This window comes from Podarcis melisellensis (assembly GCF_964234715.1).
Source record: "Podarcis melisellensis genome assembly, chromosome: 7".
In the NCBI taxonomy this organism is placed as follows: Eukaryota; Metazoa; Chordata; class Lepidosauria; order Squamata; family Lacertidae; genus Podarcis; species Podarcis melisellensis.
The window spans coordinates 3,080,849-3,108,611 of record NC_138539.1 but is presented as its reverse complement, the minus strand read 5'-3'; the positions used below and the strand labels follow the sequence as shown (position 1 = coordinate 3,108,611).

Here is a 27,763-nt window from a genome sequence, read left to right as displayed (position 1 = left end):
GCACACGTGCAAATGTGCCGTCGCATCTTACGTTCTATTCAGGATGCAAACGGGGCTCTGGAACGGATCCCGTTCGCGTCCCGAGGTACCACTGTATGCTAATTTATGGACCTCATAGGTATCTCAAGCCATTTGCACGTTGCCATGCGACGAGTCCAAGCAGAATGTAGGCACCCTATATATAGAAAGGAGCAAACCAGTGATATTTTAGGGAGCAGGCGGGGCCCATGACTTACATCCCAGGAGCCTACACAACGCAAAACACTGTTGCTGTCTGTAGGCTTTATTCTATTTGTTTTTTATCTTATATTTTGGAAATGTACACCGTGTTTTTTTTCCCTTTTTTGGGGGGGGATGCAAGGGAGTGGGGCCCTAAGCTATAGCTTGGTTAGCTTATACGTAAATCCGGCACTGGGTGGGCTTGTGGATGGCTCGCGCTACTCCTCCTCTGCGGACCCGCAAGGGGATGGAGAGGGGACACAACGCACCGCGATCCCTTTCCAAGTCTGGCGTGCGCGCTCCAGCTGCTTGCCCTCGGCCTACATCTCCCAGGCGCCTTAGGGGGGAGGCGGTGCCTGCCCTCCTGCCGCCCCGCCCAGGGCTGCCCCCTTGGCACGTGGGGCAGCAGGGCGCCGCCGCGGGACTCCGGAGCCTGGTGTCCTCGGCGCGCCTTCGAGGGCGCACAGGGCGCAGCGGAGGGCGCGTCTGGGTGCCATGGGCGAGCCGGGTCCCCCCGGCGCGGAGGCGCCTCCGCCGTGGCGCCGCGGGTCTCTGGCGCTGCTCACCGACCTGTACCAGTTCACCATGGCGTACGGCTACTGGCGGGGCGGGCGGCACCGCGAAGCGGCCGCCTTCGAGCTCTTCTTCCGCCGATGCCCCTTCCAGGGCGCCTTCGCGCTCAGCGCCGGCTTGGCCGAGTGCCTCGCCTTCCTGCGCGCCTTCCGATTCTCCCCGGCAGGTGAGCGCGGGGTGGAGGGGCGCGCAAAAACTTTGCAAGGGTGCAGGGGGCGCGGGTCTGCTTCCCAGGGAAGCACTCTGCACATGGCCAGAGGCTCCGCGCTCCAGGCAGCCGCCCAGCTGAACTGATCGATGGGGAGGAGGCGGGGAAGAAATAATAATAATTTATTCAAACAAAAAAAATTCCTTCCAGTAGCACCTTAAAGACCAACTAAGTTAGTTCTTGGTATGAGCTTTCGTGTGCATGCACACTTCTTCAGATACATGCACACGAAAGCTCAGACCAAGAACTAACTTGGTCTTTAAGGTGCTACTGGAAGGAATTTTGTTTTGTTTTGACTATGGCAGACCAATGCGGCTACCTATCTGTAACTGGAATAATTTATTATTTATACCCCGCCCATCTGGCTGGGTTTTCCCAGCCACTCTGGGCAGCTTCCAACAGAATACAGTCATGCCTCGGGATGAATACGCTTCAGCTTAAATATTTTCGGGTTGCGCTCCGAATTAGGTAACCTTCCTAATTTGTGAGGTTCGAAGAAGGTGGTTAAACTGCTTTGTGGAGCAACTGGCTTGTGTGTTGAGCGTATGGCTCTCATGGGGCTGGTCTGACTTCCTGGGTTGCAGGATTTGTCCTGCCAAGTGAAAGGGGAGCTAATTCTCAGCTGTGTTGAGAGCAACCTTGCGGGGTCTACTTCTGCTCTGACATAGCTGGGTAATGGACTCCCTTTTCCCATAGGAGTTAAGAACCCCATGTAACTCAAAAGTCTGCATGTTTTCACAGCACATGCAGGAGCTGATTTTGCAAAAGAGGTCAGTTCAAAAGCATGCCAGTGCAAGTAGATAAATAGGTACCGCTTCGGCGGGAAGGTAAATGGTGTTTCTGTGCACTGCTCTGGTTCTCCAGAAGCGGCTTAGTCATGCTGGCCACATGACCCGGAAGCTGTCTGCAGACAAACGTTGGCTCCCTAGGGCAGTAAAGTGAGATGAGCGCCGCAAGCCCAGAGTCGTCCGCGACTGGACTTAACTGTCAGGTAAAGGGACCCCTGCTTTCGAACTGCTAGGTTGGCAGGAGCTGGGAAGAGTTTGGAAGAAGAAGAAGAGTTTGGATTTGATATCCCGCCTTTCACTCCCTTTAAGGAGTCTCAAAGCGGCTAACATTCTCCTTTCCCTTCCTCCCCCACAACAAACACTCTGTGAGGTGAGTGGGGCTGAGAGACTTCAGAGAAGTGTTACTGGCCCAAGGTCACCCAGCAGTTGCATGTGGAGGAGCGGAGACTCGAACCCGGTTCCCCGGATTACAAGACTACCACTCTTAACCACTACACCACACTGGCTCTCAAGCAAGTTGCGGGGAATCGAACCGCCGACCTTCTGATCGACAAGTCCTAGGCTCTGTGGTTTAGACCACAGCGCCACCTGCGTCCCATACCTTTATCTTTAGGTGGAGGTATTTATTTAGTGCCTGGTGCACGATGGGAAGTCCCTGCCCTGAGGAAGATACAATCTAAAATTTGACTCGAGAAAAATGACAGAGGAATTGGGGAGGGGGAAGTGGAAGTGGATGGAGGACATAAGAGCCTGCAGGATCAGGCCAATGGCCCATCCAGTCCAGCATTCTGCTCTCATAGTGGCCAACCAGATGCCGTTATGGGAAACCCGCAAATAGGATTTGAGCACAAGAGGAAAACTCATTTCCTGTGGTTTCCAGCAACAGGCACTCAGAATTATTTCTGCTTCCCACTGTGGAAGCAGAGCATGTGACCACTGTGGCCCTGATCCCTCGTGTGTTTTCCTCTCCATCTCTTTTTCAAGTGTGGCCTGACATTTTCCCATTTGGCAGACGCCAGACCATGTGCTAAGTGAAACATTTACTTCGCCAGAGTATAAAGCCATTTCCCTGGGCTTTGCAGATATTTCCTGATGTCTCTGGGTTTCCCGAGGGCTTCTGGCACCTTTCCCTGCTAACCTTTGATCAGCAGGGGAGAAAAAACCCGCTCCCTGTAAGTTTCCATAACGTGGAACTGGGAATGGAGGCAGCAAAAGAGAAGAGGAGAAGAAGAGGCTGTGCTTGGCTGAAATTTGGGCGTGGGAAACAGGAATGAGTCCAGCTACGCAGCAAAGGCTGTTTGTGTGTGTACATAATTATGCCTTTATCTCCTGTGACACCTAACCAATTCTCCACCTCTGTCACAGCCTTGTGGAACGAGTTAAAATCCTGATAACCCATTCATCTAAAAACACCAGAAAATTATCTCTCTTTGAAAGTGGTCTCTCAGGCTTTGCTTACAGACTTAGTCCAGTATCAGTTCAACAGAATTTTCTGTGTATTATCTTAAACAGATTTTCTCCCCCAACCAACCATACTCATTTATTACGTATATGCTTTATATATCTTTTCTGTTTGTTTATGGTCCTTCCTGCCAGCCAGCCACGCACCAAAAACCCCTCCTCATATTTTTGTTTTTAATATTGGATGTTTTGTTATGTTTTTATGTGTGTGGGAAACCCAGGCAGATGGGGTGGGTTTATATAATAAAATAATGAAATTGTTGTTGTTCAATCATAGAATCTTAGAGTTGGAAGGGACCCACGGGGTCATCTAGTCCAACCCCCTCAATGCACCCCCTGCACGGATGTTGTTTCACCAGTGACTCTGTCATGCCAAGTTCTTGTTCTGAAGGCAGCCCTGTTTAGGGAAGCTTTTAATGTTTGAGGCATTAGTGTATTTTAATATTTTGTTGGAAGCTGCCCAGAGTGGCTGGGAAAGCCCAGTCATATGGGCGGGGCATACATTATTATTATGGGGCATACATCATTATTATTATTATTATTATTATTATTATTATTATTATTATTATTATTGCTACTACTACTACTACTTGTTCATACCGTGTAGCCTGGTACCGGAGTCCCTGTTGTCATTCTGTGGCTCTAGAGCTGGGGTCAGCAAACTTTTCTACCAGCGGGCCGGCTCACTGTTGTTGTTGTTGTTATTGTTATTATTATTACATTTTATTTATACCCCGCCCTCCCCAGCCAAGACCGGGCTCAGGGTGGCTAACACCAGTATAAAACAATTTTTTGAAATACAACTTAAAAACAAGATTAAAACACAACATTAAAATGCAGCCTTATTTCAGTAGGAACTCAAATCAAAAACTTTTTTGGGGGGATGAAAACATCAAGTCTTCACCAAGGCCAACTATCCAGACTGGTCCTATGTGGGCCAGAAAAGCCAGGGAAGTCCCCAAATAGGAGTTCCATCACAGAAGGAGAAAGGAAAAAGGAAAGAGGGGAAGGGGATCAAGTTGATTCCAAGCCAAAGGCCAGGCGGAAGAACTCTGTCTTACAGGCCCTGCAGAAAGAAATCAGATCCTGCAGGGCCCTGGTCTCATGAGACAGAGCGTTCCACCAGGTGGGGCCAGTGTTGAAAAGGCCCTGGCTCTGGATGAGGCTAATCTGACTTCCTTAGGGCCCAGGACCTCTAGGGTGTTTCTATTTATGGACCTTAAGGTCCTCCGAGGGGCAGACCCACGGGACAGGTGGTCCCGTAGGTACGAGGGTCCTCTAAGGAAGAGAGGGAGGGACAGGTGGGATACATGCCCCCATGTGGCTCCTCCACGTTACACAGAGACGTCTTCCTGGTTCATAAGCACATCAGAAGGGCCAGCTGATTCAGGCCAGCGGCCCGTCTAGTCCAGCATCCTGTTCTCACAGTGGCCGGCAGGAAACCTGCAAGCGGTACCCGAGCTCACGAGCATCTCTCCTCTCCTGCAGTTTCCAGCAACAGGTATACAGAAGCATCACTGCCTCCAATTGTGGAGGTAGAGCGTAGCCATCCTGGCTAAGCAGCCATCCATAGCCCTCTCCTCCGTGAATTTTTCCAGTCCTCTTTTCAAGCCATGTACCGTATTTTCCGCCCCGTAAGACACACCTGACTATAAGATGCACCTAGTTTTTAGAGGAGGAAGGGGGGAAAGTGTTTTTGAGGATCAGCTCACAGTTGTGCAGCTTCTTTTGCAAAGGGGAAAAGCCCCCCTTTTTGAGGATCAGCTCAAAGTTGTTGAGCTTACTTTGCAAAGGGGGAAAAGTCCTGTTTTTATGGGGTTCAACTCACAGTTCTGCAGCTTCTTTAGGAAAGGAAAGGGAGCTGTTTCTGCAGTTTCCAGACAGATTATCTAATCAGCCAGTTACACGTCGCTGGGGGTGCAAACAGCCTCCGTCTGCAGAACATTCAACAACTGAGGCCTGGGCAAGGGGCTAGAAAGGGAGCCAGCGATCGACCACACATAAGACGCACAGACATTTCCCCTTTTTAGGAGGAAAAAAGTGTGTTTTATGGAGCGAAAAATACGGTAGGTTGCTGGCCCTCCCTGCCTCCTGTGGCAGGGAGTTCCGCAGTTTGTGCTGCAAGCAGTGCTTTCTTCTGCCTGCCCTGATTCCCCCGAATCTTCATCATTGTGATTCAGCTGGGATTTGTCCTTCTGCCGGTTGCATCACATCCCAGCAGGAGTTTCTTCCCTTTGTGGTTTGGGCTGTTGTTGACTGGACGATGTTAACAAAGCCCAGGGCCAAGGATGAGTAGAAATAATGAGGTTGGGTTCTGCAAACAGAACAGATTAAAAAACAAAACAATGAAGGCCTGGTAAACACAGACCTTCTGAAAGTATTTAGGGTGTGTGTGTGTTATTGTAGCTTTTTTTGTGCGTCTGAGAGCACTCATCCCCATGGTTTTAGGTATTATAATTTTTATTAAATTTCTAAAATTTCACAATTTGACTTCAGATCAAATAATTACATTGCTGAAATCATTTAATGTGTCAATACGAATGGGAGTTGTTAATATTGCAGTTGCTGTATAAGGGATTGTTATTTTGACTGGAGTGTAATTGAAATTATGTAATAAGATTTTGGAATGCAGGAATAAAGTAAATTGTCAAACCATCAATACTAGTACATGGGGGCCCACCTAAATTTTATAATTTGGCCTCTGTATGATTGGTATTAGTAATTGTGTTATAATTTGGCATTGTTATAATGAGGCTATTATTGGATCATTGTAATTGAAAACTAATAATAATAACAATAACATTAACAACAACGTTGCTTTGTAAACTGACTTCTGACCCATACCTCCAGGGTCATATATCAGACTCTTATCTATTACAGAAATCTCTCTAATACAATTACTTCTTCATTTTTCTCCCTCTGCTCCCATCTCTAATGCTGCCCGCGATTTCATTTCGCTATAGTGCTTTTCCAAACAGGACAAGAAGGGCCTCCAAAACACTTGTCCCCCTGTATATGTGCTTGTTCATTTTGCTGCTCTTTGCTGTAACAGAATCTCAGAAGAGAATTAGCAATAGGTCTATAATGCAAAAATACGAGGTAAAGGTAAAGGGACCCCTGACTGTTAGGTCCAGTCGTGGCCAACTCTGGGGTTGCGGCGCTCATCTCGCTTTATTGGCTGAGGGAGCCGGCGTACAGCTTCCGGGTCATGTGGCCAGCATGACTAAGCCGCTTCTGGCGAACCAGAGCAGCACACAGAAACGCCGTTTACCTTCCCGCCAGAGTGGTACCTATTTATCTACTTGCACTTTGACGTGCTTTCGAACTGCTAGGTTGGCAAGAGCCGGGACCGAGCAATGGGAGCTCACCCCGTCGCGGGGATTCGAACTGCTGACCTTCTGATCGGCAAGTCTTAGGCTCTGTGGTTTAATCCACAGCACCACCCAACCAAAAGGCAAACGCCAAAACCATCACCTCTAAAACCCCAACCATATCAACACCCACATGCCTAAGAGAATAGGAACACCTTCACCCAGTGAAAAGCTAGCAATTTATATACATTTGTACCTTGGAAGTTGAACGGAATCCATTCTGGAAGTCCATTCGACTTCCAAAGCATTCGGAAACCAAAGTGCGGCTTCTGATTGGCTGTTGGAAGCTTCAATCGGAAGCCCCAACGGATGTTCGGCTTCCAAAAATAGTTCGCAAACCGGAGCAGTCACTTCCAGGTTTGCGGCGTTCGGGAGCCAAAACGCTTGAGAACTAGGCTGTTCGAAAACCAAGGTACGACTGTATGGGTGGTGTGACAGGATTGGGCAAGGAGGTCCTAAGCTGTATCCTAACTCTTCAGCTCAGTCAAATGCTACCTGGAGAAAAAGGTAGTGTCAGTGGATTTTAAAGGCTCAGGTTTTTCACCCCTCTGATAGGCTTGGACCAACTCCTTGCTCCTGATCAGGGTTTGAATCTGGCGTGAGTTTTCTCCAGCTTCTGTTGCATAGAGTTGCTGCCTTAAAGCGACTGATTACAGTGGTGCCTCGCAAGATGCAAAGAATCCGTTCCGCTAGTCTCTTCGTCTTGCGGTTTTTTCGTCTTGCGAAGCAAGCCCATTAGCGGCTTAGCAAATTAGCGCTATTAGCGGCTTAGCAGATCAGCTGATTAGTGGCTTAGTGGATCAGCTGATAAACTGCTTAGCGGCTTAGCGGATCAGCTGCTTAGCGGATCAGCTGATAAGCGGCTTAGCGGATCAGCTGATAAGCGGCTTAGCAGATCAGCTGTTAAGTGGCTTAGAGGATCAGCTGATAAGCGGCTTAGCGGATCAGCTGATAAGCGGCTTAGCGGATCAGCTGTTAAGCGGCTTAGAGGATCAGCTGATAAGCGGCTTAGCAGCTTGGGAAAAAGGGGCGGGGAGGAAAAAAACCCCGCAGGAACTAGCAAGACATTTTCGTCTTGCGAAGCAAGCCCATAGGAAATTGGTTTTGCGAAGCACCTCCAAAACGGAAAACCCTTTCGTCTAGCGGGTTTTCCGTCTTGCAAGGCATTCGTCTTGTGGGGCACCACTGTACGTGATGCTCGATATAAAAATCTGCTTCTGCTAACACCGTTTTAAAGAAAATAGCAGCTGGGAAAGCCGAAAGGGTGTTTAGTTTTGGTTTTTTAAAAACGCTTTCAGCTTTTCTGGGCATCGTCCCTTTTCCTTCAAACTGTCCCTTGGAAACTTCCCCTGTCGCTCACTGTTTCTTGGTGTGAATCCTTCCTTTCCAGACATCGAGTATCTCGAATCTGTCTTTCCAGCTACCACGGAGAAAGCTTTCTTTGATTACCTGCGCACGGTTGATGCATCCGAAGTTTCCGTCTCCTCCGCTCCAGAGGGATCCGTTGTCTTCGCCAGGGTGGGTGTTTTCAAGGTGTAGTTTCTACCTGCGAGGTGTTGATCGGACAAAGGCATTTGGGGCCACACATCGAGAACCTCTCGCATCTCACACACAAACTCACAAAGGATTCCTGATAGGAAATGCATGTTTGCACATCTGGCGGGTGGGACCAATCGTCTTTGCTGAATTTGTCTATTTTAGTCAGCTTGTGGTGGTTATAGTAATCCATGTACTAATTGTTTCTGTTTGCATTCGTATTTCAGAACATCTTTTCTAATTGATTTGTGTTGCTTTAAATAGTGTTGTTTTTTTTTTAAAGGATATTTTTATAACATTGCAAATTGCTGTCAGGACTGCCTCCAGGTCCCAGCTCACAGAGGACCAACGCCCAGTTGATTTAATGTACAAAAGTCTTTATTGAAGTTTAGTTTCCATTTCAAACCCCAGAGCGTGCAGCCCTACGTCTTGACTTCAGATCGGCGAAGTCCCCTCTGAATCACTACCCCTTCCGCACCAGTTTAAGATCCTGGCCCGGCTCCACCTCCTGCGCTGTTCTTTCCTCCTCTGGGTCCTTCTGCCCCCTGGGGTCTCCTCCTTCCTGGACTCCTCTGACGCTGACCCCCCTGACTCTTGTCCCTCCTTTTGGCGGGCTTTAGGACCTGGCTCCTCATCCGGGCTACCTGCTGTGCCGCTCGCCTGTACATTTGAACTTGGCGCGCGCGCCTAGCCGGTAACCTTCCTCCTGACCGTTCCCCCGCTCTCCGATGTGGCCGTGGTCAACCCTGACTCATCTCCTCTCGCTGGTGGCGAGAACACTGTTCCCGATTCCTGGGACTCCTCCCCCCTACTGTGCTCTGGTGGGGAAGCTGGTCCTGATTTCCAGCTGCTGCTCAAGGAGTCCCCGCTGGCCCCTTCCTTCTGGGGCTTCCCCTTTGGCACCCCCCTCGCCCTGGCCATGGGCGCTCCCTTCTGTGAGTCTTCCGATTCGCTGGTGAGACTCGTGGAATCTCTCTGACCACTGTCACTGCCTACTCCCCCCTCGGATTCCTCCTCCTCGCTCTCCATTTGCTCCCTCTCCTGTGTCTCTGCTCCTGAACCCCTGACAATTGCGTAGTACAGTGGTACCTCAGTTTACATACGCTTCAGGTTACAGACTCTGCTAACCCAGAAATAGTGCTTCAAGTTAAGAACTTTGCTTCAGGATAAGAACAGAAATTGTGCTCTGGCGGCACGGTGGCAGCAGGAGGCCCCATTAGCTAAAGTAGTGCTTCAGGTTAAGAACAGTTTAGTTTAAGAACAGACCTCTGGAACGAATTAAGTACTTAACCCGAGGTACCACTGTATTTATTATTATTATTATTATTATTATTATTATTATTATTACAGTGGTACCTCTGGTTGCGAACGGGATCCGTTCTGGAGGCCCGTTAGCAACATGAAAAGAGCGCAACCTGAAGTGCTATTTAGGTGCAGGTGCGCGGTGCGATTTGGTGCTTGTGCGCATGCGCGAGCGGTGAAACCTGGAAGTAACCCTTTCTGGTACTTCCAGGTTGCTGCAGGACGTAACCTGAAAGAACATAACAAGAAAGCAAACGTAACATGAGGTAAAGGGACCCCTGACCATTAGGTCCAGTCGTGGCTGACTCTGGGGTTGTGGCGCTCATTTCGCTTTATTGGCCGAGGGAGCCGGCGTACAGCTTCCGGGTCATGTGGCCAGCATGACTAAGCCGCTTCTGGCGAACCAGAGCAGCGCACGGAAACGCCGTTTACCTTCCCGCCGGAGCGGTACCTATTTATCTACTTGCACTTTGACGTGCTTTCAAACTGCTGGGTGGGCAGGATCAGGGACCGAGCAACAGGAGCTCATCCTGTCGCGGGGATTCAAACCGCCGACCTTCTGATCTGCAAGTCCTAGGCTCTGGGGTTTAACCCACAGTGCCACCCGCGTCCCTAACATGAGGTATGACTGTATTATTGTTAATATTTCTTACATTTATATGCCACTTTTTTCTCCAAGGATCTCAAGGTTCTCCCCCACCTCCCATTTACTCCTCACAACAACCTTGTGAGTTAGGCTAGTCTGAGAGGCAGCGATTGACTCCCAAGGTGAGCTTCATAGCTGGCCGAGTGGGGAATTTGTCTCCCAGTTCCTAGTCTGACACTCGAAGCATTCTGGCTTTCTTTGAGCTTACGAGGGATTATATATCAATTAATATTTTTTGCTGCAAAGTTGCAGGGAGGAAAAGTATGCATTTCTGCCCTTTGGAACCTAAGTACTTTTAACATAAGGTGCTTCCTTTTAAAACGTCACCTGAAGGAGCCTTCAGATGCAGAAGAGACAGGCCTGTAGGGGGTGATGATGGAGTTCTCTAATACTGTAGCAAAAAATGACAGGTCCTGATTGGTTGCAAAAGAGTCCTGTGGTACAAGTGTGTTTCTGAATTCCTTCCTGCAGGTGCCGGTGCTGCAGGTGAAGGGTCCCTTGCTGGTGATACAGCTTCTAGAGACCACCCTGCTGTGTTTGGTGAACTACGCCAGGTGAGGATGTGAGCGTGCGGCCGGAGGACCACTTTTCTTCCAGCCTCTGTGTTTTGGTTAACATTGATGGCAAGATCTTGTTAGAATTCCTGGCTCTGTGATTGCAGTCATGGGATTGTTGTCTTTCACATGACAGTACAGTGGTACCTCGGGTTACATTCGCTTCAGGTTACATTCGCTTCAGGTTACACACTCCGCTAACCCAGAAATAGTACCTCGGGTTAAGAACTTTGCTTCAGGATGAGAACAGAAATCGTGCTCCGGCAGCCCGGTGGCAGCAAAAGGCCCCATTAGCTAAAGTGGTGCTTCAGGTTAAGAACGGACCTCCAGAACGAATTAAGTACTTAACCTGAGGTACCACTGTATATGTTTTGACTCCACAGAGTGGGAAATGAAGGAGACAGGATGTTTGTGTTACTGTGTTCTGTGAAGTGGGACTTTTTCTCTTTGCTGTCTGATGCTAGAGAGAGAGGGAGCCATGTTGCAGTGCTCCGTGTGTGTTTAGATGTAAATAAAGTAGATTAGCCCAAATGCTGAGTTGCTGAGGTCTGTCAGGCATGATGCGCAAACTCTGCGGGTCCCTAAGTGTGCTAATGTCTGTGGGCATCGGTCGCTGTGATGTTTGGGCTGAAGAAAGCTTGTGAAGCTCCCGAACAATCCACCAGGAGGGAGAGAACATGCCAGTCGGGCGTTTGTCTCTGCTAAAGTCCTACTCGAGTGTAGTCCAAACTCCTGACAGATCTGTCGCGCTGAGACTATAATCGGTGCACATCGCCCCTGTGGACTCTAGACTTGGGGGTATGGGGTGGCCGGGAGATTCTCCCAGAGGCTGCTTGGCAGGTGGCCAGATTCCAGGTTGCGGAAGACAAACGAGCCCTTTGGAGCAGAGGGGGCAACGCTCGACGCTTCTGCACATTTAAAAAATTGCTGTGTTTGCAGCACCATTGTGAATTCTGTGGGGGGGTTTGCAACCGGTGAAGCAGGCTTCCGTTAGGCCTGGGGGGCGGTGCATTTTCGAAAAGACTCGAGATGTCATAAAGGTAAACGGACCCCTGACTATTAGGTCCAGTCGTGGCCGACTCTGGGGTTGCGGCGCTCATCTCGCTTCATTGACCGAGGGAGCCGGCGTGCAGCTTCTGGGTCATGTGGCCAGCATGACTAAGCCGCTTCTGGCGAACCAGAGCAGCGCATGGAAACGCCGTTTAGCTTCCCGCTGGAGTGGTACCTATTTATCTACGTGCACTTTGACGTGCTTTCGAACTGCTAGGTTGTCAGGAGCTGGGACCGAGCAACGGGAGCTCACCCTGTCACGGGGATTCGAACTGCCGACCTTCCGATCGGCAAGTCCTAGGCTCTGTGGTTTAACCCACAGCACCACCCGCGTCCCCGGAGGTGTCATAATTGGACACAAATGTCTATCAAGAGATGCATGGAGGATTTTGTGGGACTGTGTGGAGAACAGAGCGCATTCAAACATTAGTCCATCTGAACTTTAGGAAAATCCAGGTTTTCTGGATTGAACACATATCCCGGCCATGCTTTCCCTCTTGGAGGTTTCCCCCCTTTCACCTGGTGCCCCTCAGCCATGCAGATGTTATTGGACTCCAGTACCCATCACTCCAGCCAGCAGGGCCAGTGGGTCAGGAATGATGGGGGTCGTGTTCCGGCAGGCATCCAAGAGGGCACCACGTTGGGGAGTCCTGCTCTCTCTAGACCAGCCTTTCTCAACCTGTGCGTCCCAGATGATGTTGAACTACAACTCCCATCACCCCTAGCTAGCCAGGCCATAGCTCAGGGATGATGGGAGTTGTAGTCCAACAACATCTGGGGACCCAGATGCAGATGTTCTTTCTAATGTGCACTTGCATCCGAGAGCAAAGAAGGAATTGTTCCTTGAAAAATCCCAGCAGTGCATTAAGGAAACCCTCTGCTGTGTTGGAAGGCAATAAAAGGATCAGTTAATATTCAACCTGATTTTTCCTCCTTGCAGCCTCGTCGCTACGAATGCTGCCCGATTCCGGCTCATAGCAGGCCCGGACAAGAAACTCATGGAGATGGGGCTGCGCCGTGCGCAGGGACCGGACGGGGGCCTCTCTGCCTCCAAATATTCGTATGTTGGGGGTAGGTTCTGACTCGTGACTCGCCCTTCGCTGGCCACTAGGCGGCACCACCTGCCTTGCCCTTGCTGCTGTCACCAGAGACTTCCTTTTGGGGTTTGGTCTCTGCCCATAACGACATCGCAAGGATCCAAAGAGCTCGTAAGCTAGGTTTGGGAAACACCTGGAGACTTCTAGGTGTTGCTGGACTCCAGTTCCCATCAGCTCCAACTTAGGTGGCCAGTGGTCAAGGATGATGGGATTTGTAGTCCAGAAACGTCAGAAAGGCTGCGGGGTCTCCGTCCCTACTGTAAGGGAAGGAGTGATGCTTGGAGATTTGAGGTGGAAACCTGCAGCAGGAAGGGGGAGGCTGGTTGGGTTTGGTTATGGGGTCTGATGGATTCGGGGCAGGGCTTATTGCAGAAGCCCTTGAGCTGAGCCGAAAATAGACTGGTCCCTTAGTTTTAGCTGCTCTTCTTGAGATTTTAATCTTTCCCCCTTAAAACCCTGAAAATAACATCACTCATTCACAGTTACGGTGACAATTAGGTTTTTCTTCTTCTTTGTTTTGTGCATCTTGCTGACTTTTTGCAGATATATTCTCAAAATTTTATATGTCTGTATTAAATAAACAACCCTGAAAAAGGAGACTAAAACCCCAAAGTCTTCAAGCCGTACCTCAAGACACGACAGCTGCACCTCTTATGAAGACTTTTCCTTCCTCCTTTCTTTCTACTGCTTAACATGGCTGAAAACAGTACATTGCGATCGCAGTCAACTTGTGTGATTTCAGCTAAGAGAGAGATGATAATAAAAAATAATAATAATAAAAATAATAATTTATTTATACCCCTCCCATCTGGCTGAGTTTCCCCAGCCACTCTGGGCAGCTCCCAATCGAGTGTTAAAAACAATGCAGCATCAAACATTAAAAGCTTCCCTAAACAGGGCTGCCTTCAGATGTCTTCTAAAAATCAGGTAGTTATTTATCTCCTTGACATCTGGTGGGAGGGCATTCCACAGGGTGGGTGCCACCACCAAGAAGGCCCTCTGCCTGGTTCCCTGTAACTTGGCTTCTCGCAGGGAGGGAACCGCCAGAAGGCCCTCAGAGCTGGACCTCAGTGTCCAGGCAGAACGATGGGGTGGAGATGCTCCTTCAGGTATACTGGACCGAGGCCGTTTAGGGCTTTAATGGTCAGCACCAACACTTTGAATTTTTTTATTTTTTTATTTATACATACATACATACATACATACATACATACATACCCCGCCCATCTGGCTGAGTTTCCCCAGCCACTCTGGGCGGCTCCCAATCAAGTGTTAAAAACAGTACAGGAATGGTGATCAAAAATGTACTGGGAGCCAATGTAGGTCTTTCTTCTTTTTTTAAAAAAAATATATATTTATTGAAATTTTCAAAAAACAAGGAAAAAAACAAAAACAAAAGAAGAATTAAAAAACACATAGCATTTACATTCCTTATTTTCAATAACATCCTTCCCTGACTTACCCACACCTCCCCTTCTTGTATTCCAGTTCCAATTATTAGCTCAGCAAGTTCTTGTCCCCAAATTTTGCCTTATTATATTTAATTCATTTTAATTAACCAATTTTAACTTATAAACCTCTATTTGTACGTCAATGCTCATTCTTTAAACCCTTTTCTAAAGTCGACCCAAGTTCCCTTCCACGAATTTCCCAGTTTTTATACTGGTAATGAAACAGAGCAAAAAGAAACAAAATATAATTGTACACCCTTTGGATTCCCAAAATCCCAGCCCCCCCCTTTTCCGGTTTCGATCCCCAACAAACAATGTAGGTCTTTCAAGACTGGTGTTATATGGTCCCAGTCACCAGTCTAGCTGCCGCATTCTGGATTAGTTGTAGTTTCCGAGTCACCTTCAAAGGTAGCCCCACGTAGAGCGCATTGCAGTAGTCCAAGCGGGAGATAACTAGAGCATGCACCACTCTGGGGAGACAGTCTGCGGGCAGGGAGGGTCTCATCCTGCATACCAGATGGAGTTGGTAGACAGCTGCCCTGGACACAGATTTGACCTGCACCTCCATGGACAGCTGTGAGTCCAAAATGACTCCCAGGCTGCGCACCTGGTCCTTCAGGGGCACAGTTACCCCATTCAGGACCAGGGAGTCCCCCACACGCATGATAGCCCATGCTTACACGTGGAAGCTCACTTCCAATTTGGTTCCTGCTGAAGGCCTGGTGGAAATGGGTCCTGGGAACCATGCAGCCCTCCCCAAAAATCCTGACACGAGTCCCTTCTCTCCCAGGGTTCGATTTTACCAGCAACGTCCTGGCCGGGAAGCTCTATGGGATTCCAGTGCGGGGAACTGTAGCGCATTCTTACATCTTGTCCTTCACCTCGCTGGCTGAGGTGAACCCGCGGGTTAGTATTTTTTTGGGGGGGGGACAGGTTTCAGAGGCGTGTAGAATGTTTTCACCTTTTAGCCTTTCCCTCTTTTTTTAGCAATTTTATTTACTTATTAATGTTCTTATGTTACATCAGTAAAGAATCTCACAGTATAATATTATTTTCAACATGTATACAAAAATTATGTTCAAACTTTATATACCTAAAGATAACAAAAACGAAGAGGGGGAAAAACAAGGACAAAAAACTATTCCAAAGTCATATCTGTACCAACACTTTGGACTTCCTGTCTATCCCGTTGTATATTCCTTTTTTACAATTGAATGTACTCTTATTATTGTATATTTCTTTACATTTTGTCTAATACATTCCTATATCAATATGTACCCTTGGTCTTATTTCTCAACTCATCTTTTTAGCCTTTAATTATTGTTGATTTTATCTTCTCGAAAGAGTTGCTTCTGCTTTTGCTTCTCAATCTACCGTTTGCTCCTCTTCGTAAACCTGGGGTTTTTGCTTTTTTAAAACAATTACGTTGTATGGAATAAATGCACCAATGAGATCGCTGGGTGGTCGGTCCAGAATCCCAAGATGGTGACCGGGCCTGGATTCTGATAGCTCCTCTCTTCCTCTCTGCAGACCCTGATCCCACGACACGGAAAGGAGCCTGTGGATTTTCTGTCCTTAGTGGAGACATGGCTGAGCCGGGTTTGCCAACTGCTGCAAATCCCGCTGGAGACAGTGAACCGTGGGGAGCTGGCTGCCTTCGTCTCCTACGCCATCACCTTCCCACAAAACTTCCAGGGTCTTTTGGACACCTTCTGCGTGATGAAGTAAGCTCTGCGCTCCAAACTTAAATTCGTTATTCTTCACTGCATTCACACCCCACCTTGATTCTACAAGGTCTCTTGCCTCCCTATTCGTTTTATCCTCATAGCAACCCTGTGAGGTAGGATAGGACAAGAGGCCTGAGCTTTGTGGCCGGGTGGGAATTCGAACCCTGGTCTCTTCTCAGGTCTGGCACTCTAACCACTGTACCACACTATTCTGAGGCCAAGTGCTTACGATCTGAGGTTACGTTGGTCTTTGCTTTGTTGTTGTTTAGTCATTTAGTCGTGTCCGACTCTTCGTGACCCCCTGGGCTGGAGCACGCCAGGCAGTCCTGTCTTCCACCATGCTTCATGCTGGTAGCTTTGAGAACACTGTCCCACCATCTCGTCCTCTGTCGTCCCCTTCTCCTTGCGCCCTCCATCTTTCCCAACATCAGGGTCTTTTCCAGGGAGTCTTCTCTGCTCATGAGGTGGCCAAAGTCTTGGATCCTCAGCTTCAGGATCTGTCCTTCCAGTGAGCACTCAGGGCTGATTTCCTTCAGAATGGAGAGGTTTGATCTTCTTGCAGTCCATGGGACTCTCAAGAGTCTCCTCCAGCACCAGAATTCAAAAGCATCCATTCTTTGGCGATCAGCCTTCTTGATGGTCCAGCTCCCTGCGAACTTATACAATACAGGGATCAGTCTAATTCTGCCTGTTTCCTTTTTATTCCATAGTTTTCTAAATATTCTTTAAAGATTCCCCAATCCTTATACAGTGGTACCTCGGATTACATACGCTTCAGGTTACACACTCAGCTAACCCAGAAATATTGCTTCAGGTTAAGAACTTTGTTTCAGGATAAGAACAGAAATCGTGCTCCCGCGGCAGCAGGGGGCCCCATTAGCTAAAGTGGTGCTTCAGGTTAAGAACAGTTACAGGTTAAGAACGGACCTCCGGAACGAATTAAGTACTTAACCCGAGGTACCTCTTTAGACTTTTTCTTTCGGTTGTCCTCTTACCCTTCCTGTCGCTTTCGCTAGCTGCGGATATTCTACCATTAGGATTTGCCAATCTTCCATCCCCCTTACGGTTTCTTGCAACCCCTTCCCTGCCCACAGGAGCGGAATCCCGAACTTCTGTGCCGTCGCCCTGGCGCTGGACGAGCTGGGCTACCGAGTCATTGGCGTCCGCCTGGACAGCGGGGACCTGGCCAAGCAGTCGGTGGAGATACGGCGAGTGTTTCGCACCTGCAGCAAGCAGTGAGTGTGTGGCTGTTTCCCCTCACGTCCCCCCCAGATTTGACCTGTCCAGGCAGAGACGTTACTGTGGAGCTGATGGCTGCTGATCAAGGCCTGATTCCTGATTCCAGCCAAACTCAGGTCCATCTCTAGATTTCTTGTGCTTCTCATGTTCCTCAGTGGCCTGTTTCACCGCCAGTGCTCAGGCGAGGGGTAGAGAACAGAAGGCCATTGCTCCAAATTCAGCCCTCCTCTCTCCCTTGCCCCCTAGGCCCTTGGGAGAAGGGCCACAGCTGAGGGGTAGAGTGTCGGCTTTCTTGCATATGGTCTGGGGTTCAATGCCCGGCATCTCCAGGTCTTCTTTGGCAATCACTTGTTGCTGAGTAAGATTGTCTTCCATAAACACGGTTCTAACAATGAGTCCGTGGCTGTGGAGGCCAATTCCAGATCCACACGTCCTTCTACAGTGGGGACATAGGTTTCTTGGTGAGAGTTGATCATGGTGTGGATTTTCCAAGCATGCCTTCCTCTTAGCATGTTTCTCCTTTGCGTCCTGAGTTCGAGTGTCTTCAAAGCCCACGACACCTTTGGTAAAGGCTGTTCTCCAACTGGAGCGTTCGCAGGCCAGTGTTTCCCAGTTGTCGGTGTTTATACTACTTTTTTTAGATGATGATGATGATGATAATAATAATAATAATAATAATAATAATAATAATAATAATAATGATGTAATAATTTATTATTTATACCCCTCCTATCTGGCTGGGCTTCCCAAGCCACTCTGGGCAGCTTCCAACAAAATATTAAAATACAGTGGTCTGTTAAACATTAAAGGTTTCCCTAAACAGGGCTGCCTTCAGGTGTCTTCTAAAAGTCTGGTAGTTGTTCTTCTCTTTGACATCTCCTGGCATGGCGTTCCACAGGGCAGGCGCCACTACTGAGAAGGCCCTCTGCCTGGTTCCCTGTAATTTGGCTTCTCGCTGTGAGGGATCCGCCAGAAAGCCCTCGGCGCTGGACCTTTGCCTTGAGACAGTCTTTAAACCTCTTTTGTTGACCACCAGCATTACACTTTCCATTTTTAAGTTTGGAATAGAGTAGTTGCTTTCGAAGACATCATCAGGCATCCACACAACATGACCAGTCCAACGAAGTTGATGTTGGAATAATCATCGCTTCAACAGTTAGCAGGGCTGGGAAGACCATGATTTAAATCAAATCCATTTAAATCATGATTTAAATCACTAGTCAGTAAGACTTGATTTAAATCTTTTTTTTTTAACAGAAAGATTTGTTCTTGCTGGTATAATCTTAATATTTACAACCAGATGAAGGTTTCTTTTTGGAATAATAAATTTTCAGAGTAGTTTTTACAGCCATATCGAAAATTGCTGATTTGGTTATACTATAAGAAATACATAGGCAGATAATTATGAAATTATTGTGGGGTTTAATAAGTTAACTGTTTATATTTGGACAACTTTTCTGCTGTACTTTATTGGAAGGAGAAAAACAATCATTTCCTTAATAACAATTGAAACAATATATTTAACTAAAACAATAACATTATAGCATATGTTCGTTAACTGATGTGGTTAAACATTTTTTAAAAAAACCTCAGTCAGAGTTTTAGCACACATGAAAAACTTAAAACAAATCCGTATTTCCTGATGAATAGCCTTTGGACTCTAATGTAACTTAAATAGAAAATCTTTAGAAATATTTTTCCTCCTAAAGCATTTTATTTTAAAAATCCAATTTAAATAAAAAAATCCGATTTAAATTTTAAAAATTGGGTTGTTTTTTTTAAATTAAAAATATTAGATTTTTATCCACCCTGCTTGTGATGTCCTTACACTGCTTTTTTGCTTGTCTTGCCATCCAGCTTTCTGGTCCCCTGGTTCGAAGCGGTCCCCATTGCCGTGAGCAACGACGTCAGCGAAGAGAACCTTCAGGAGCTCTCTCAGGAGGTGAGGACATGCTTGCTCTTGCTCAAGTTCGGTGCGTGGGAAGGGGAGACTCTCTGAGGCTCGGCGAGCAAATAATTGCAGCAGGTAATAGCAATAATTACCTGCAGCAGCATAGCTCAAATTATTCGGCGCTCCAAGGAAGCCCTGTAAAAGTTTGGCCTGGCCAGGTAAGGAAAAGAGCTCACAGACATTCAGTATTATTAATTTAATAATCATTTATTATTTATACCCCACCTATCTAACTGGGTTTCCCCAGCCACTCTGGGCAGCTTCCGACAAAATATTAAAAGTACAATAAAGCATCAAACATTGAAAACTTCCCTTAACTGGGCTGCTTTCAGATGTCTTCTAAAAGTCAAATAGTTGTTTATTTCCTTGACATCTGGTGGGAGGGCGTTCCACAGGGCGGGCGCCACCACTGAGAAGGCCCTCGGAGCTGGACCTCAGTGTCTGGGCTGAACGATGGGGGTGGAGAGGCTCCTTCAGGTATTCTGGGCCGAGGTAAACTGGACACTATCAGGAACTTAGATATTCCAGGTCCCCATGCCTATCGGAATGTTATTGGGAATATTATAATACTTGTCTCCTGCCCATCTGACTGGGTTGCCCCAGCCACTCTGGGCATCTTCCAGCAAAATATAAAAACACAGTCAGATGTACATCTTCTCCCTTTGGCTTCACTGTCTTGGAAATTGGGGTGGGTAGTTGGGGCAAAGTTACTGATTTCCAACAACAACAACAACAACAATAATTCATTATTTTTCTCCCAGCCACTCTGGGCGGCTTTCAACAGAACATTAAAAACAGAATAAAACTTCAAACATTAAAAACTTCCCTAAACAGGGCTGGCTTCAGATATCTTCTAAATGTCAGATAGTTGTTTATTTCCTTGACTTCTGATAGGAGAGCATTCCACTGGGTGGGCGCCACCACCAAGAAGGCCCTCTGCCTGGTTCCCTGTAGCTTTGCTTCTCGCAGTGAGGGAACAGCCAGAAGGCCCTTGGAGCTGGACCTCAGTGTCCAGGCTGAACGATGGGAGTGGAGACGCTCCTTCAGGTCTACTGGGCCTTTGAGGCCGTTTAGGACTTTAAAGGTCAGCACCAACACTTTGAATGTGCTCGGAAACGTACTGGGAGCCAATGTAGGTCTTTCAGGACTGGTGTTATGTGGTCCCGGCGGCCGCTCCCAGTCACCAGTCTAGCTGCCGCATTCTGGATTAGTTGTAGTTTCCGGGTCACCTTCAAAGGTAGCCCCACATAGAGCGCATTGCAGTAGTAGCTGTTGTCCTTTCTGGGCCATCCCTCAGCCAGCAAGACGAAAATTGTCATTTTTCTGAGTCATGCAGGGTGATGCAGCGGTTTCACCCTCAGAGGCCTAGCGATTAAGTAGATTCCACACGGAAGACTTTGAAGATGGCTCTTCGCTTAAAGGATAAAGGTAAAGGGGACCCCTGACCGTTAGGTCCAGTCATGGCCGACTCTGGAGTTGCGGTGCTCATCTCGCTTTACTGGCCCAGGGAGCCGGCGTACAGCTTCCGGGTGATGTGGCCAGCATGACTAAGCCGCTTCTGGCAAACCAGAGCAGTGCACGGAAACGCCATTTACCTTCCCGCCGGAGTGCTACCTATTTATCTACTTGCACTTTGATGTGCTTTTGAACTGCTAGGTGGGCAGGACGCTTGCAGGATGGCAGCTATTAAAAGCAGCATCCTGCATGTATACTAAGTCCCGTGCAATGTGTTTCTCTCCCTTGAGCCCAGGAGAGGGTCTTCTTGCTTCCAAAACTCCTTCGTCGCAGCACGTAAACTGTCGGTCCACAGCTCTGTCTGTCCACACAAACTCCCCTTTGGCACAACGTCTCCACACTCAGCAAAACAACACCATCAGCTTGATTGTAAACCACGAGCAAAACTCAGAGCGGTAAAACGAAGCATTTACCAATGAGAAAAACTGAAAATAATGCAAGGCTTTTGAAAAGTGAAAATAGCGATAGTCTGAAAAAATATTAAAACACATACCAGCTTTCTAAACAGCATGTTGCTTTACAGTGTTTCGCGAGCTGCTCTGTGATTCTTTTTATAATATAAAGTGGTCTAAAACATAAATAAATACGATTCTCCCCGTATTGCAGATGATCGGGGGAAGGCTGAGGTTGAGATGCTTTTATTCACCGTATTTTTCGCTCTATACGATCCCTCTTGCTGTTCTGGCTTCTGGGATAGCTGCGCAGCCTGCATTCGCTCCATAAGACGCACACACATTTCCCCTTACTTTTTAGGAGGGAGAAAGTGAGTCTTATAGAGCAAAAAATACGGTATTTGTTTCTTCATTCCATATGCTTCTGAGCCATCTTCCAAAACCTAATTATTTTCCCAAAGTAGCAATTATGACTTGGCCAAGTAGGCTGAGGGCCTCTGGTCTATTTAGAGCAAGCTGTTCTAACTTTTACTCTGCCAGCTCTTTTTCGTGGCAGGAGAAGGCGTTGAAACTGACCTCCTTTTGAGTTTCTGAGAGTTTTGGCATGTTCCCGAGGCGGCTGGCTGCTGTGTGGGACGCAGAGAAGCGCCTGCGATGCCCATTAGCCGAGGGCGGACAACTCAATTGTTCTCTTTTGCTGTGTCCTCTTGCCAGGGGAATGAAGTAGACATGATTGGCGTGGGCACTCACCTGGTGACGTGTACACTTCAGCCGTCCCTGGGCTGCGTCTACAAGGTAAGCCAGTTCTTCCCCAAAGATGCTCTTGCAGGACCAGAATCTCTTGGGCTCTGCAGTTCAGGTCAAATCTATTCTCTAATGATTGACAGAGGGGGAAAGAGAGTAACCTTGATGAGCCTGCTGGTGTGATGATGATGTTGTTGTTTAGTCGTTTAGTCGTGTCCGACTCTTCGTGACCCCATGGACCAGAGCACGCCAGGCACTTCTGTCCTCCACTGCCTCCCACAGTTTGGTCAAACTCATGCTGGTAGCTTTGAGAACACTGTCCCACCATCTCGTCCTCTGTCGTCCCCTTCTCCTTGTGCCCTCCATCTTTCCCAACATCAGGGTCTTTTCCAGGGAGTCTTCTCTTCTCATGAGGTGGCCAAAGTATTGGAGCCTCAGCTTCAGGATCTGTCCTTCCAGTGAGCACTCAGGGCTGATTTCCTTAAGAATGGTGAGGTTTCATCTTTTTGCAGTCCATGGGACTCTCAAGAGTCTCCTCCAGCACCAGAATTCAAAAGCATCGATTCTTCGTCGATCAGCCTTCTTTATGGTCCAGCTCTCACTTCCATACATCACTACTGGGAGAACCATAGCTTTAACTATACGGACCTTTGTTGGCAAGGTGATGTCTCTGCTTTTTAAGATGCTGTCTAGGTTTGTCATTGCTTTTCTCCCAAGAAGCAGGCGTCTTTTAATTTTGTGACTGCTGTCACCATCTGCAGTGATCATGGAGCCCAAGAAGGTAAAATCTCTCACTGCCTCCATTTCTTCCCCTTCTATTTGCCAGGAGGTAATGGGACCAGTGGCCATGAGCTTCGTTGTTTTTTTTTATGTTGAGCTTCAGACCATATTTTGCGCTCTCCTCTTTCACCCTCATTCTAGGAGCCTTGGGTTCCTACCCACCCCACCCACCAAATTTACCTGCCTGCCTGCCACCTCACTCTGCTCCTTAATCCCCACCATCAGCACCGGATCGCTTTAAAGCTCCAGGAGCTGCTAAGAACAAGTAGATTTGATTCCTTGAAAGAGATTCCGCCTGATCACCGTATTTAATAGGGTAGCCCACATAAACCCGCGTTGCATTTGCCTGGCTGCCCCCGTCCTGTGTCCCCATACTTCCCTCCATCGGTATTGCCATTATCCTAAACAAACACCAGGTTGCTTCCATGAACAACTGCCTGTCCCTCTGTCCGTAGCTGGTGGAGGTGAATGGTTCCCCGAGACTGAAGGTGACGGAAGACAAAGAGAAGACAACCTTACCTGGAAGCAAGCGAGTCTACAGGCTCTGGGATGCTGCAGGTAAGATTTGGGGGACTGATTTTCGAACATAGGAAGAAGGAGGTGCCTTCTGTTCTCAGAGTCCATTGCTCTCTGTCTAATAATAATAATAATAATAATAACAATAATAATAATAATAATAATAATTTTTTTTATTTATACCTGGCTCAGGGCAGCTAACAACAAATTTAAAACACTTAATTGTAAAAGCAGCATAAAATACATTATAAAAACATGAATAACAATAAAATTCAAAATTCAGAAATCAATTTAGGGTAAATAAGCATTAGATAATCCCCAGGGCTAGCTGGCTGAATTGGTCCTACTTGGGCCAACGAGGAGGTCAGGGGAGAATTAGCTGTGGGGTCTCAGAGCGGGTGATCTTCATAAAAGGGGAGGTGGTGTAACACCAAAGAGGTGTTAGGCCCAGAGGTCTAACAGAAGTCCTCAGGTCTAGAGGGCAAATAGTTCTCCATCCATGTCCCTTCCTCAAGTATTTTTGTTTGGCTGGAAATCAAAGAATCGTAGAATTGAGTTGGAAGGGACCCGCGGGTCATCTAGCCCAACCCCGTGCTGTGTAGGAATCTCAGCTAAACATCCATGACAGTTGGCCACCCAACCTCTGCTTTAAAAACCTTATGAGGAACGGTTGAGGGATTTGGGTATGTTTATCCTGGAGAAGAGGAGACTGAGAGGAGATCGGATAGGCCTTCTTCAGCTATCCAAAAGGATGCCGCATGGAGGATGGAACAAGCTTGTTTTCTCCTGCTCTGAAAGGTAGGATTCGAACCCATGGGTTCAGGTGACAAGAAAGGAGATTCCGACTAAACATTCGGAAGAACTTTCTGGGGCCAAGAGCCATTTAGCTGTGGACTTGGGGGACCATCTGCCAGGGAGTCTTTAGCTGTGATTCCTCTATTGCCGGGGTTGGACTAGCCAGAGTGGTGCATGCTCTAGTAATCCTCGCTTGGACTACTGCAACGCGCTCTACATGGGGCTACCTTTGAAGGTGACCCGGAAACTGCAATTAATTCAGAATGCAGCAGCTAGACTGGTGACTGGGAGCAGCCGCCGAGACCATATAACACCGGTCTTGAAAGACCTATGCTGGCTCCCAGTACGTTTCCGAGCACAATTCAAAGTGTTGGTGCTGACCTTGAAAGCCCTAAACGGCCTTGGTCCAGTATACCTGAAGGAGCGTCTCCATCTCCATTGTTCTGCCTGGACACTTTGGTCCAGCGCTGAGGGCCTTCTGGCGGTTCCCTCACTCCGAGAAGCCAAGTTACAGGGAACCAGGCAGAGGGCCTTCTCGGTGGTGGCACTCACCCTGTGGAACGCCCTCCCACCAGATGTCAAAGAGAAGAACAACTACCAAACTTTTAGAAGACATCTGAAGGCAGCCCTGTTTAGGGAAGCTTTTAATGTTTAATAGGTTATTGTATTTTAGTGTTCTGTTGGAAGCCGCCCAGAGTGGCTGGGGAAACCCAGCCAGATGGGCGGGGTATAAATAATAAATTATTATTATTATTATTATTATTATTATTATTATTATTATTATTATTATTGATAACCCTTGAGGGTTCCTTCCAACTCTACAATTCTGTGGTTCTATACCTGGCCTGTCATTCCTCTCTTTTGGTCACGATCCTGCCCTTCTTTTGCTTGCAGGCTTCCCATGCATGGATCTCATGACTTTGGAAAACGAACCTCCTCCAAGGGCCGGGCAGGAGGTGGACTTCTGGCTGGTGGGAACAACCCAGGAAGCTGGAAAAGTGACTCCTTCAGCAGTCGAAATGCTGAACCGTGTCTACCTCAAAGATGGGCAGGTGGGGAGGAAGACCCCTGTGGTCCTTTCTTTGCAAGACTTCATGTGGGCCGATGTTGGTTTGCATTTAGGGCTGCCTCTGAAGATGGTTCACAAACTTCAGCCGGTGCAGAATTCAGCGGCCAGGAAGCTCACCAGAGCAAGACAGTTTAAGCATATTACACCAATGCACAGGCTGCCAATTAGTTTCCAGGCCCAATTCAAAGTGCTGGTTTTGACCTGTAAAGCCTTAAACGGCTCAGGACCCCGCAATACCTCAAGGACCGCCTCTTCCCATATGAACCTACCCAGACCCTGAGATCATCTTCTGAGGCCCTTCTTCGTGTGCCTCCTCCTTGAGTGATCCGGAAGGTGACAACACGAAAACGGGGCCTTCTCTGCAGTGGCTCCCTGTTTGTGGAATGCTCTCCCCAGGGATGTTCCCCTGGCACCTTCATTAAACACCTTTAGGCACCAGGCATAAACGTTGATTTGATGCCCTTTTCAATTTGTTTTTTTTTGTGAGGGGCGGGCTGTTGGGTTGCTGTTTTTATTATGTATTTTGTGGCTTTATATTTTGATTTTTCTCTGTGAACCGCGCTGAGACCCCTGGGTATAGGGCGGTATATAAATTCAATAAACAACAATAATAATTTATGACATCCTGCAGCGTAGAGCCTTGTGTCTTCTGGCCAGGGTGGGGTCAGAGCCCAAATGAGAGAGAAGTAAAATATTTCAGGGCTCCTTGAAGATCCCAGTTCTCATTTGGGTGGTCAGTTTGGGTGCAGAGAGCTGGAGGAGGAAAGCAGTTTCTCTGTCTATCAGGCATTGTTGTGCCATGTGACTAAACCGGGCAGAACAGCTGCTATTTGCGGATGCTTAAAATATAAAAAAATTGCTGTGTCCTTTTACCCTGAATGGCACCTGCCTGTCTTCCTAAGCAGGGTTAAGTACCATGCATCCATTGCAAGGCTAGATAAACCTCCTGATTGACTGATGATTGCATTATTGACTATAAGGATAATGGGTAAGGTAAAGGTAAAGGGACCCCTGACCATTAGGTCCAGTCGTGGCCGACTCTGGGGTTGCGGCGCTCATCTCGCTTTATTGGCCGAGGGAGCCTGCGTACAGCTTCCGGGTCATGTGGCCAGCATGACCAAGCCGCTTCTGGAGAACCAGAGCAGCGCACGGAAACGCCGTTTACCTTCCCGCTGGAGTGGTACCTATTTATCTACTTGCACTTTGACGTGCTTTTGAACTGCTAGGTTGGCAGGAGCAGGGACCGAGCAACGGGAGCTCGGTCGAGGTGATTCGAACCGCCGACCTTCTGATCGGCAAGTCCTAGGCTCTGTGGTTTAACCCACAGTGCCACCCGCGTCCCATCAGGATATTGGGTATTGAACCCCAATATAAAGAAAGGAGATTGTAACTAAAAATCAGGAAGATCTTTCTGGCAGTACGAGGTGTTGGACTCTCCTTCTCTGGAGGTTTTTAAGCAGAGGTTGGATGGTCATCGGTCCAGGATGCCTTTGCTAAGATTCCTGCATTTCAGGGGGTTGGACTAGATGACCCTCGGGGTCCCTTCCAACTCTATAATTCTGTCATTCTCTGTCCCCAGCAACATATTGTTCTTTGCCTCAGACAGCCAAGATGTCTTGGGATCGCCTCTGGTTGGAAGACAGTTCCCAGCTCCTGAATTAGATGGGATTTTGGTCTGCTTTTAGGATTTTATTCCTGATTCTACAACATTTTGAAATGCTTTCCTTCTGCCTTTCCCACCCTGAAGGTCTGCCAGCCACTCCCCAGCCTTGTGGAGATCAGGGACCATGCGCAGGCCTCACTGAACAAACTCAACCCTGCGCACAAGAGACTGAAGGACGCGGAGACCTACAAGGTACAAGAGGGCCTAACGATGCTGATTCAGAATCTCTTAATGTGACTAATAAGAATAAGACTAATTTATAATAATTTATACCCCGCCCATCTGGCTGAGTTTCCCCAGCCACTCTGGGCGGCTCCCAATCAAGTGTTAAAAACAATACAGCATTAAATATTAAAAACTTCCCTGAACAGGGCTGCCTTCAGATGTCTTTTAAAGATAAGATAGCTGCTTATTTCCTTCACATCTGAAGGGAGGGCGTTCCACAGGGCAGGTGCCACTACTGAGAAGGCCCTCTGCCTGGTTCCCTGTAACCTCACTTCTCGCAATGAGGGAACGACCAGAAGGCCCTCGGAGCTGGACCTTAGTGTCTGGGCTGAACAATGGGGGTCACTGCATCCTCTTAAACCAGGGTTTCCCAGACTTGGGTCTCCAGCTGTTTGTGGACTACAAATCCCATCATCCCTAGCTAGTGGGACCAGTGCTTAGCTGCCCTGATCCCGGCCTTGGCTGGGGAGGGCAGGGTATAAATAAAATTTATTTTTATTATTTATTATGAATAGAATGTGTGCTTTTATTTAAAATGCCTCTCTGGGTTATTTGTGGGGCATAGGAATTTGTTCATTATTATTTTTTCAAAATATAGTCCGACCCTCACACAAGGTCTAAGGGACGGTGGACCGGCCTCCTGCTGAAAAAGTTTGCTGACCCCTGGCCTAGCTGGTCCTTGGGGTTTCCTTCCGTCTCCTACAATTCTGTGATCCCTCTTTCTCAACTTCTGCTCTCAGGTGGCTGTGACAGAGAAGCTCCACCAGCTTCTCCTCGATCTCCAGAGAGGCATCCATTGACCCGCAAAGCCTTTTCCCATGCCCAGAAGTGGGGGGTGGCGGCAGCACCCCCTCTGAGCCGTGCCTCGGATCCTGCTCCCAGCCGCCGCCG

The 27,763-nt window shown here is 48.0% G+C and overlaps 1 protein-coding gene across 1 annotated transcript; it reads left to right on the top strand.

Annotated features, from left to right (window-relative positions):
• Positions 1 to 651: 651 nt before the first annotated feature.
• NAPRT (nicotinate phosphoribosyltransferase) lies at positions 652 to 27,763 on the top strand. Its single transcript, XM_081918858.1, has 13 exons — positions 652 to 958; positions 8,011 to 8,138; positions 10,576 to 10,658; positions 12,649 to 12,779; positions 15,047 to 15,162; positions 15,787 to 15,980; positions 17,078 to 17,218; positions 19,080 to 19,164; positions 21,795 to 21,875; positions 23,060 to 23,162; positions 24,810 to 24,967; positions 26,732 to 26,839; positions 27,613 to 27,763. Exons 1-13 carry the CDS (start codon positions 715 to 717, stop codon positions 27,670 to 27,672), a joined length of 1,632 nt encoding a protein of 543 aa, XP_081774984.1. The 5' UTR covers positions 652 to 714; the 3' UTR covers positions 27,673 to 27,763.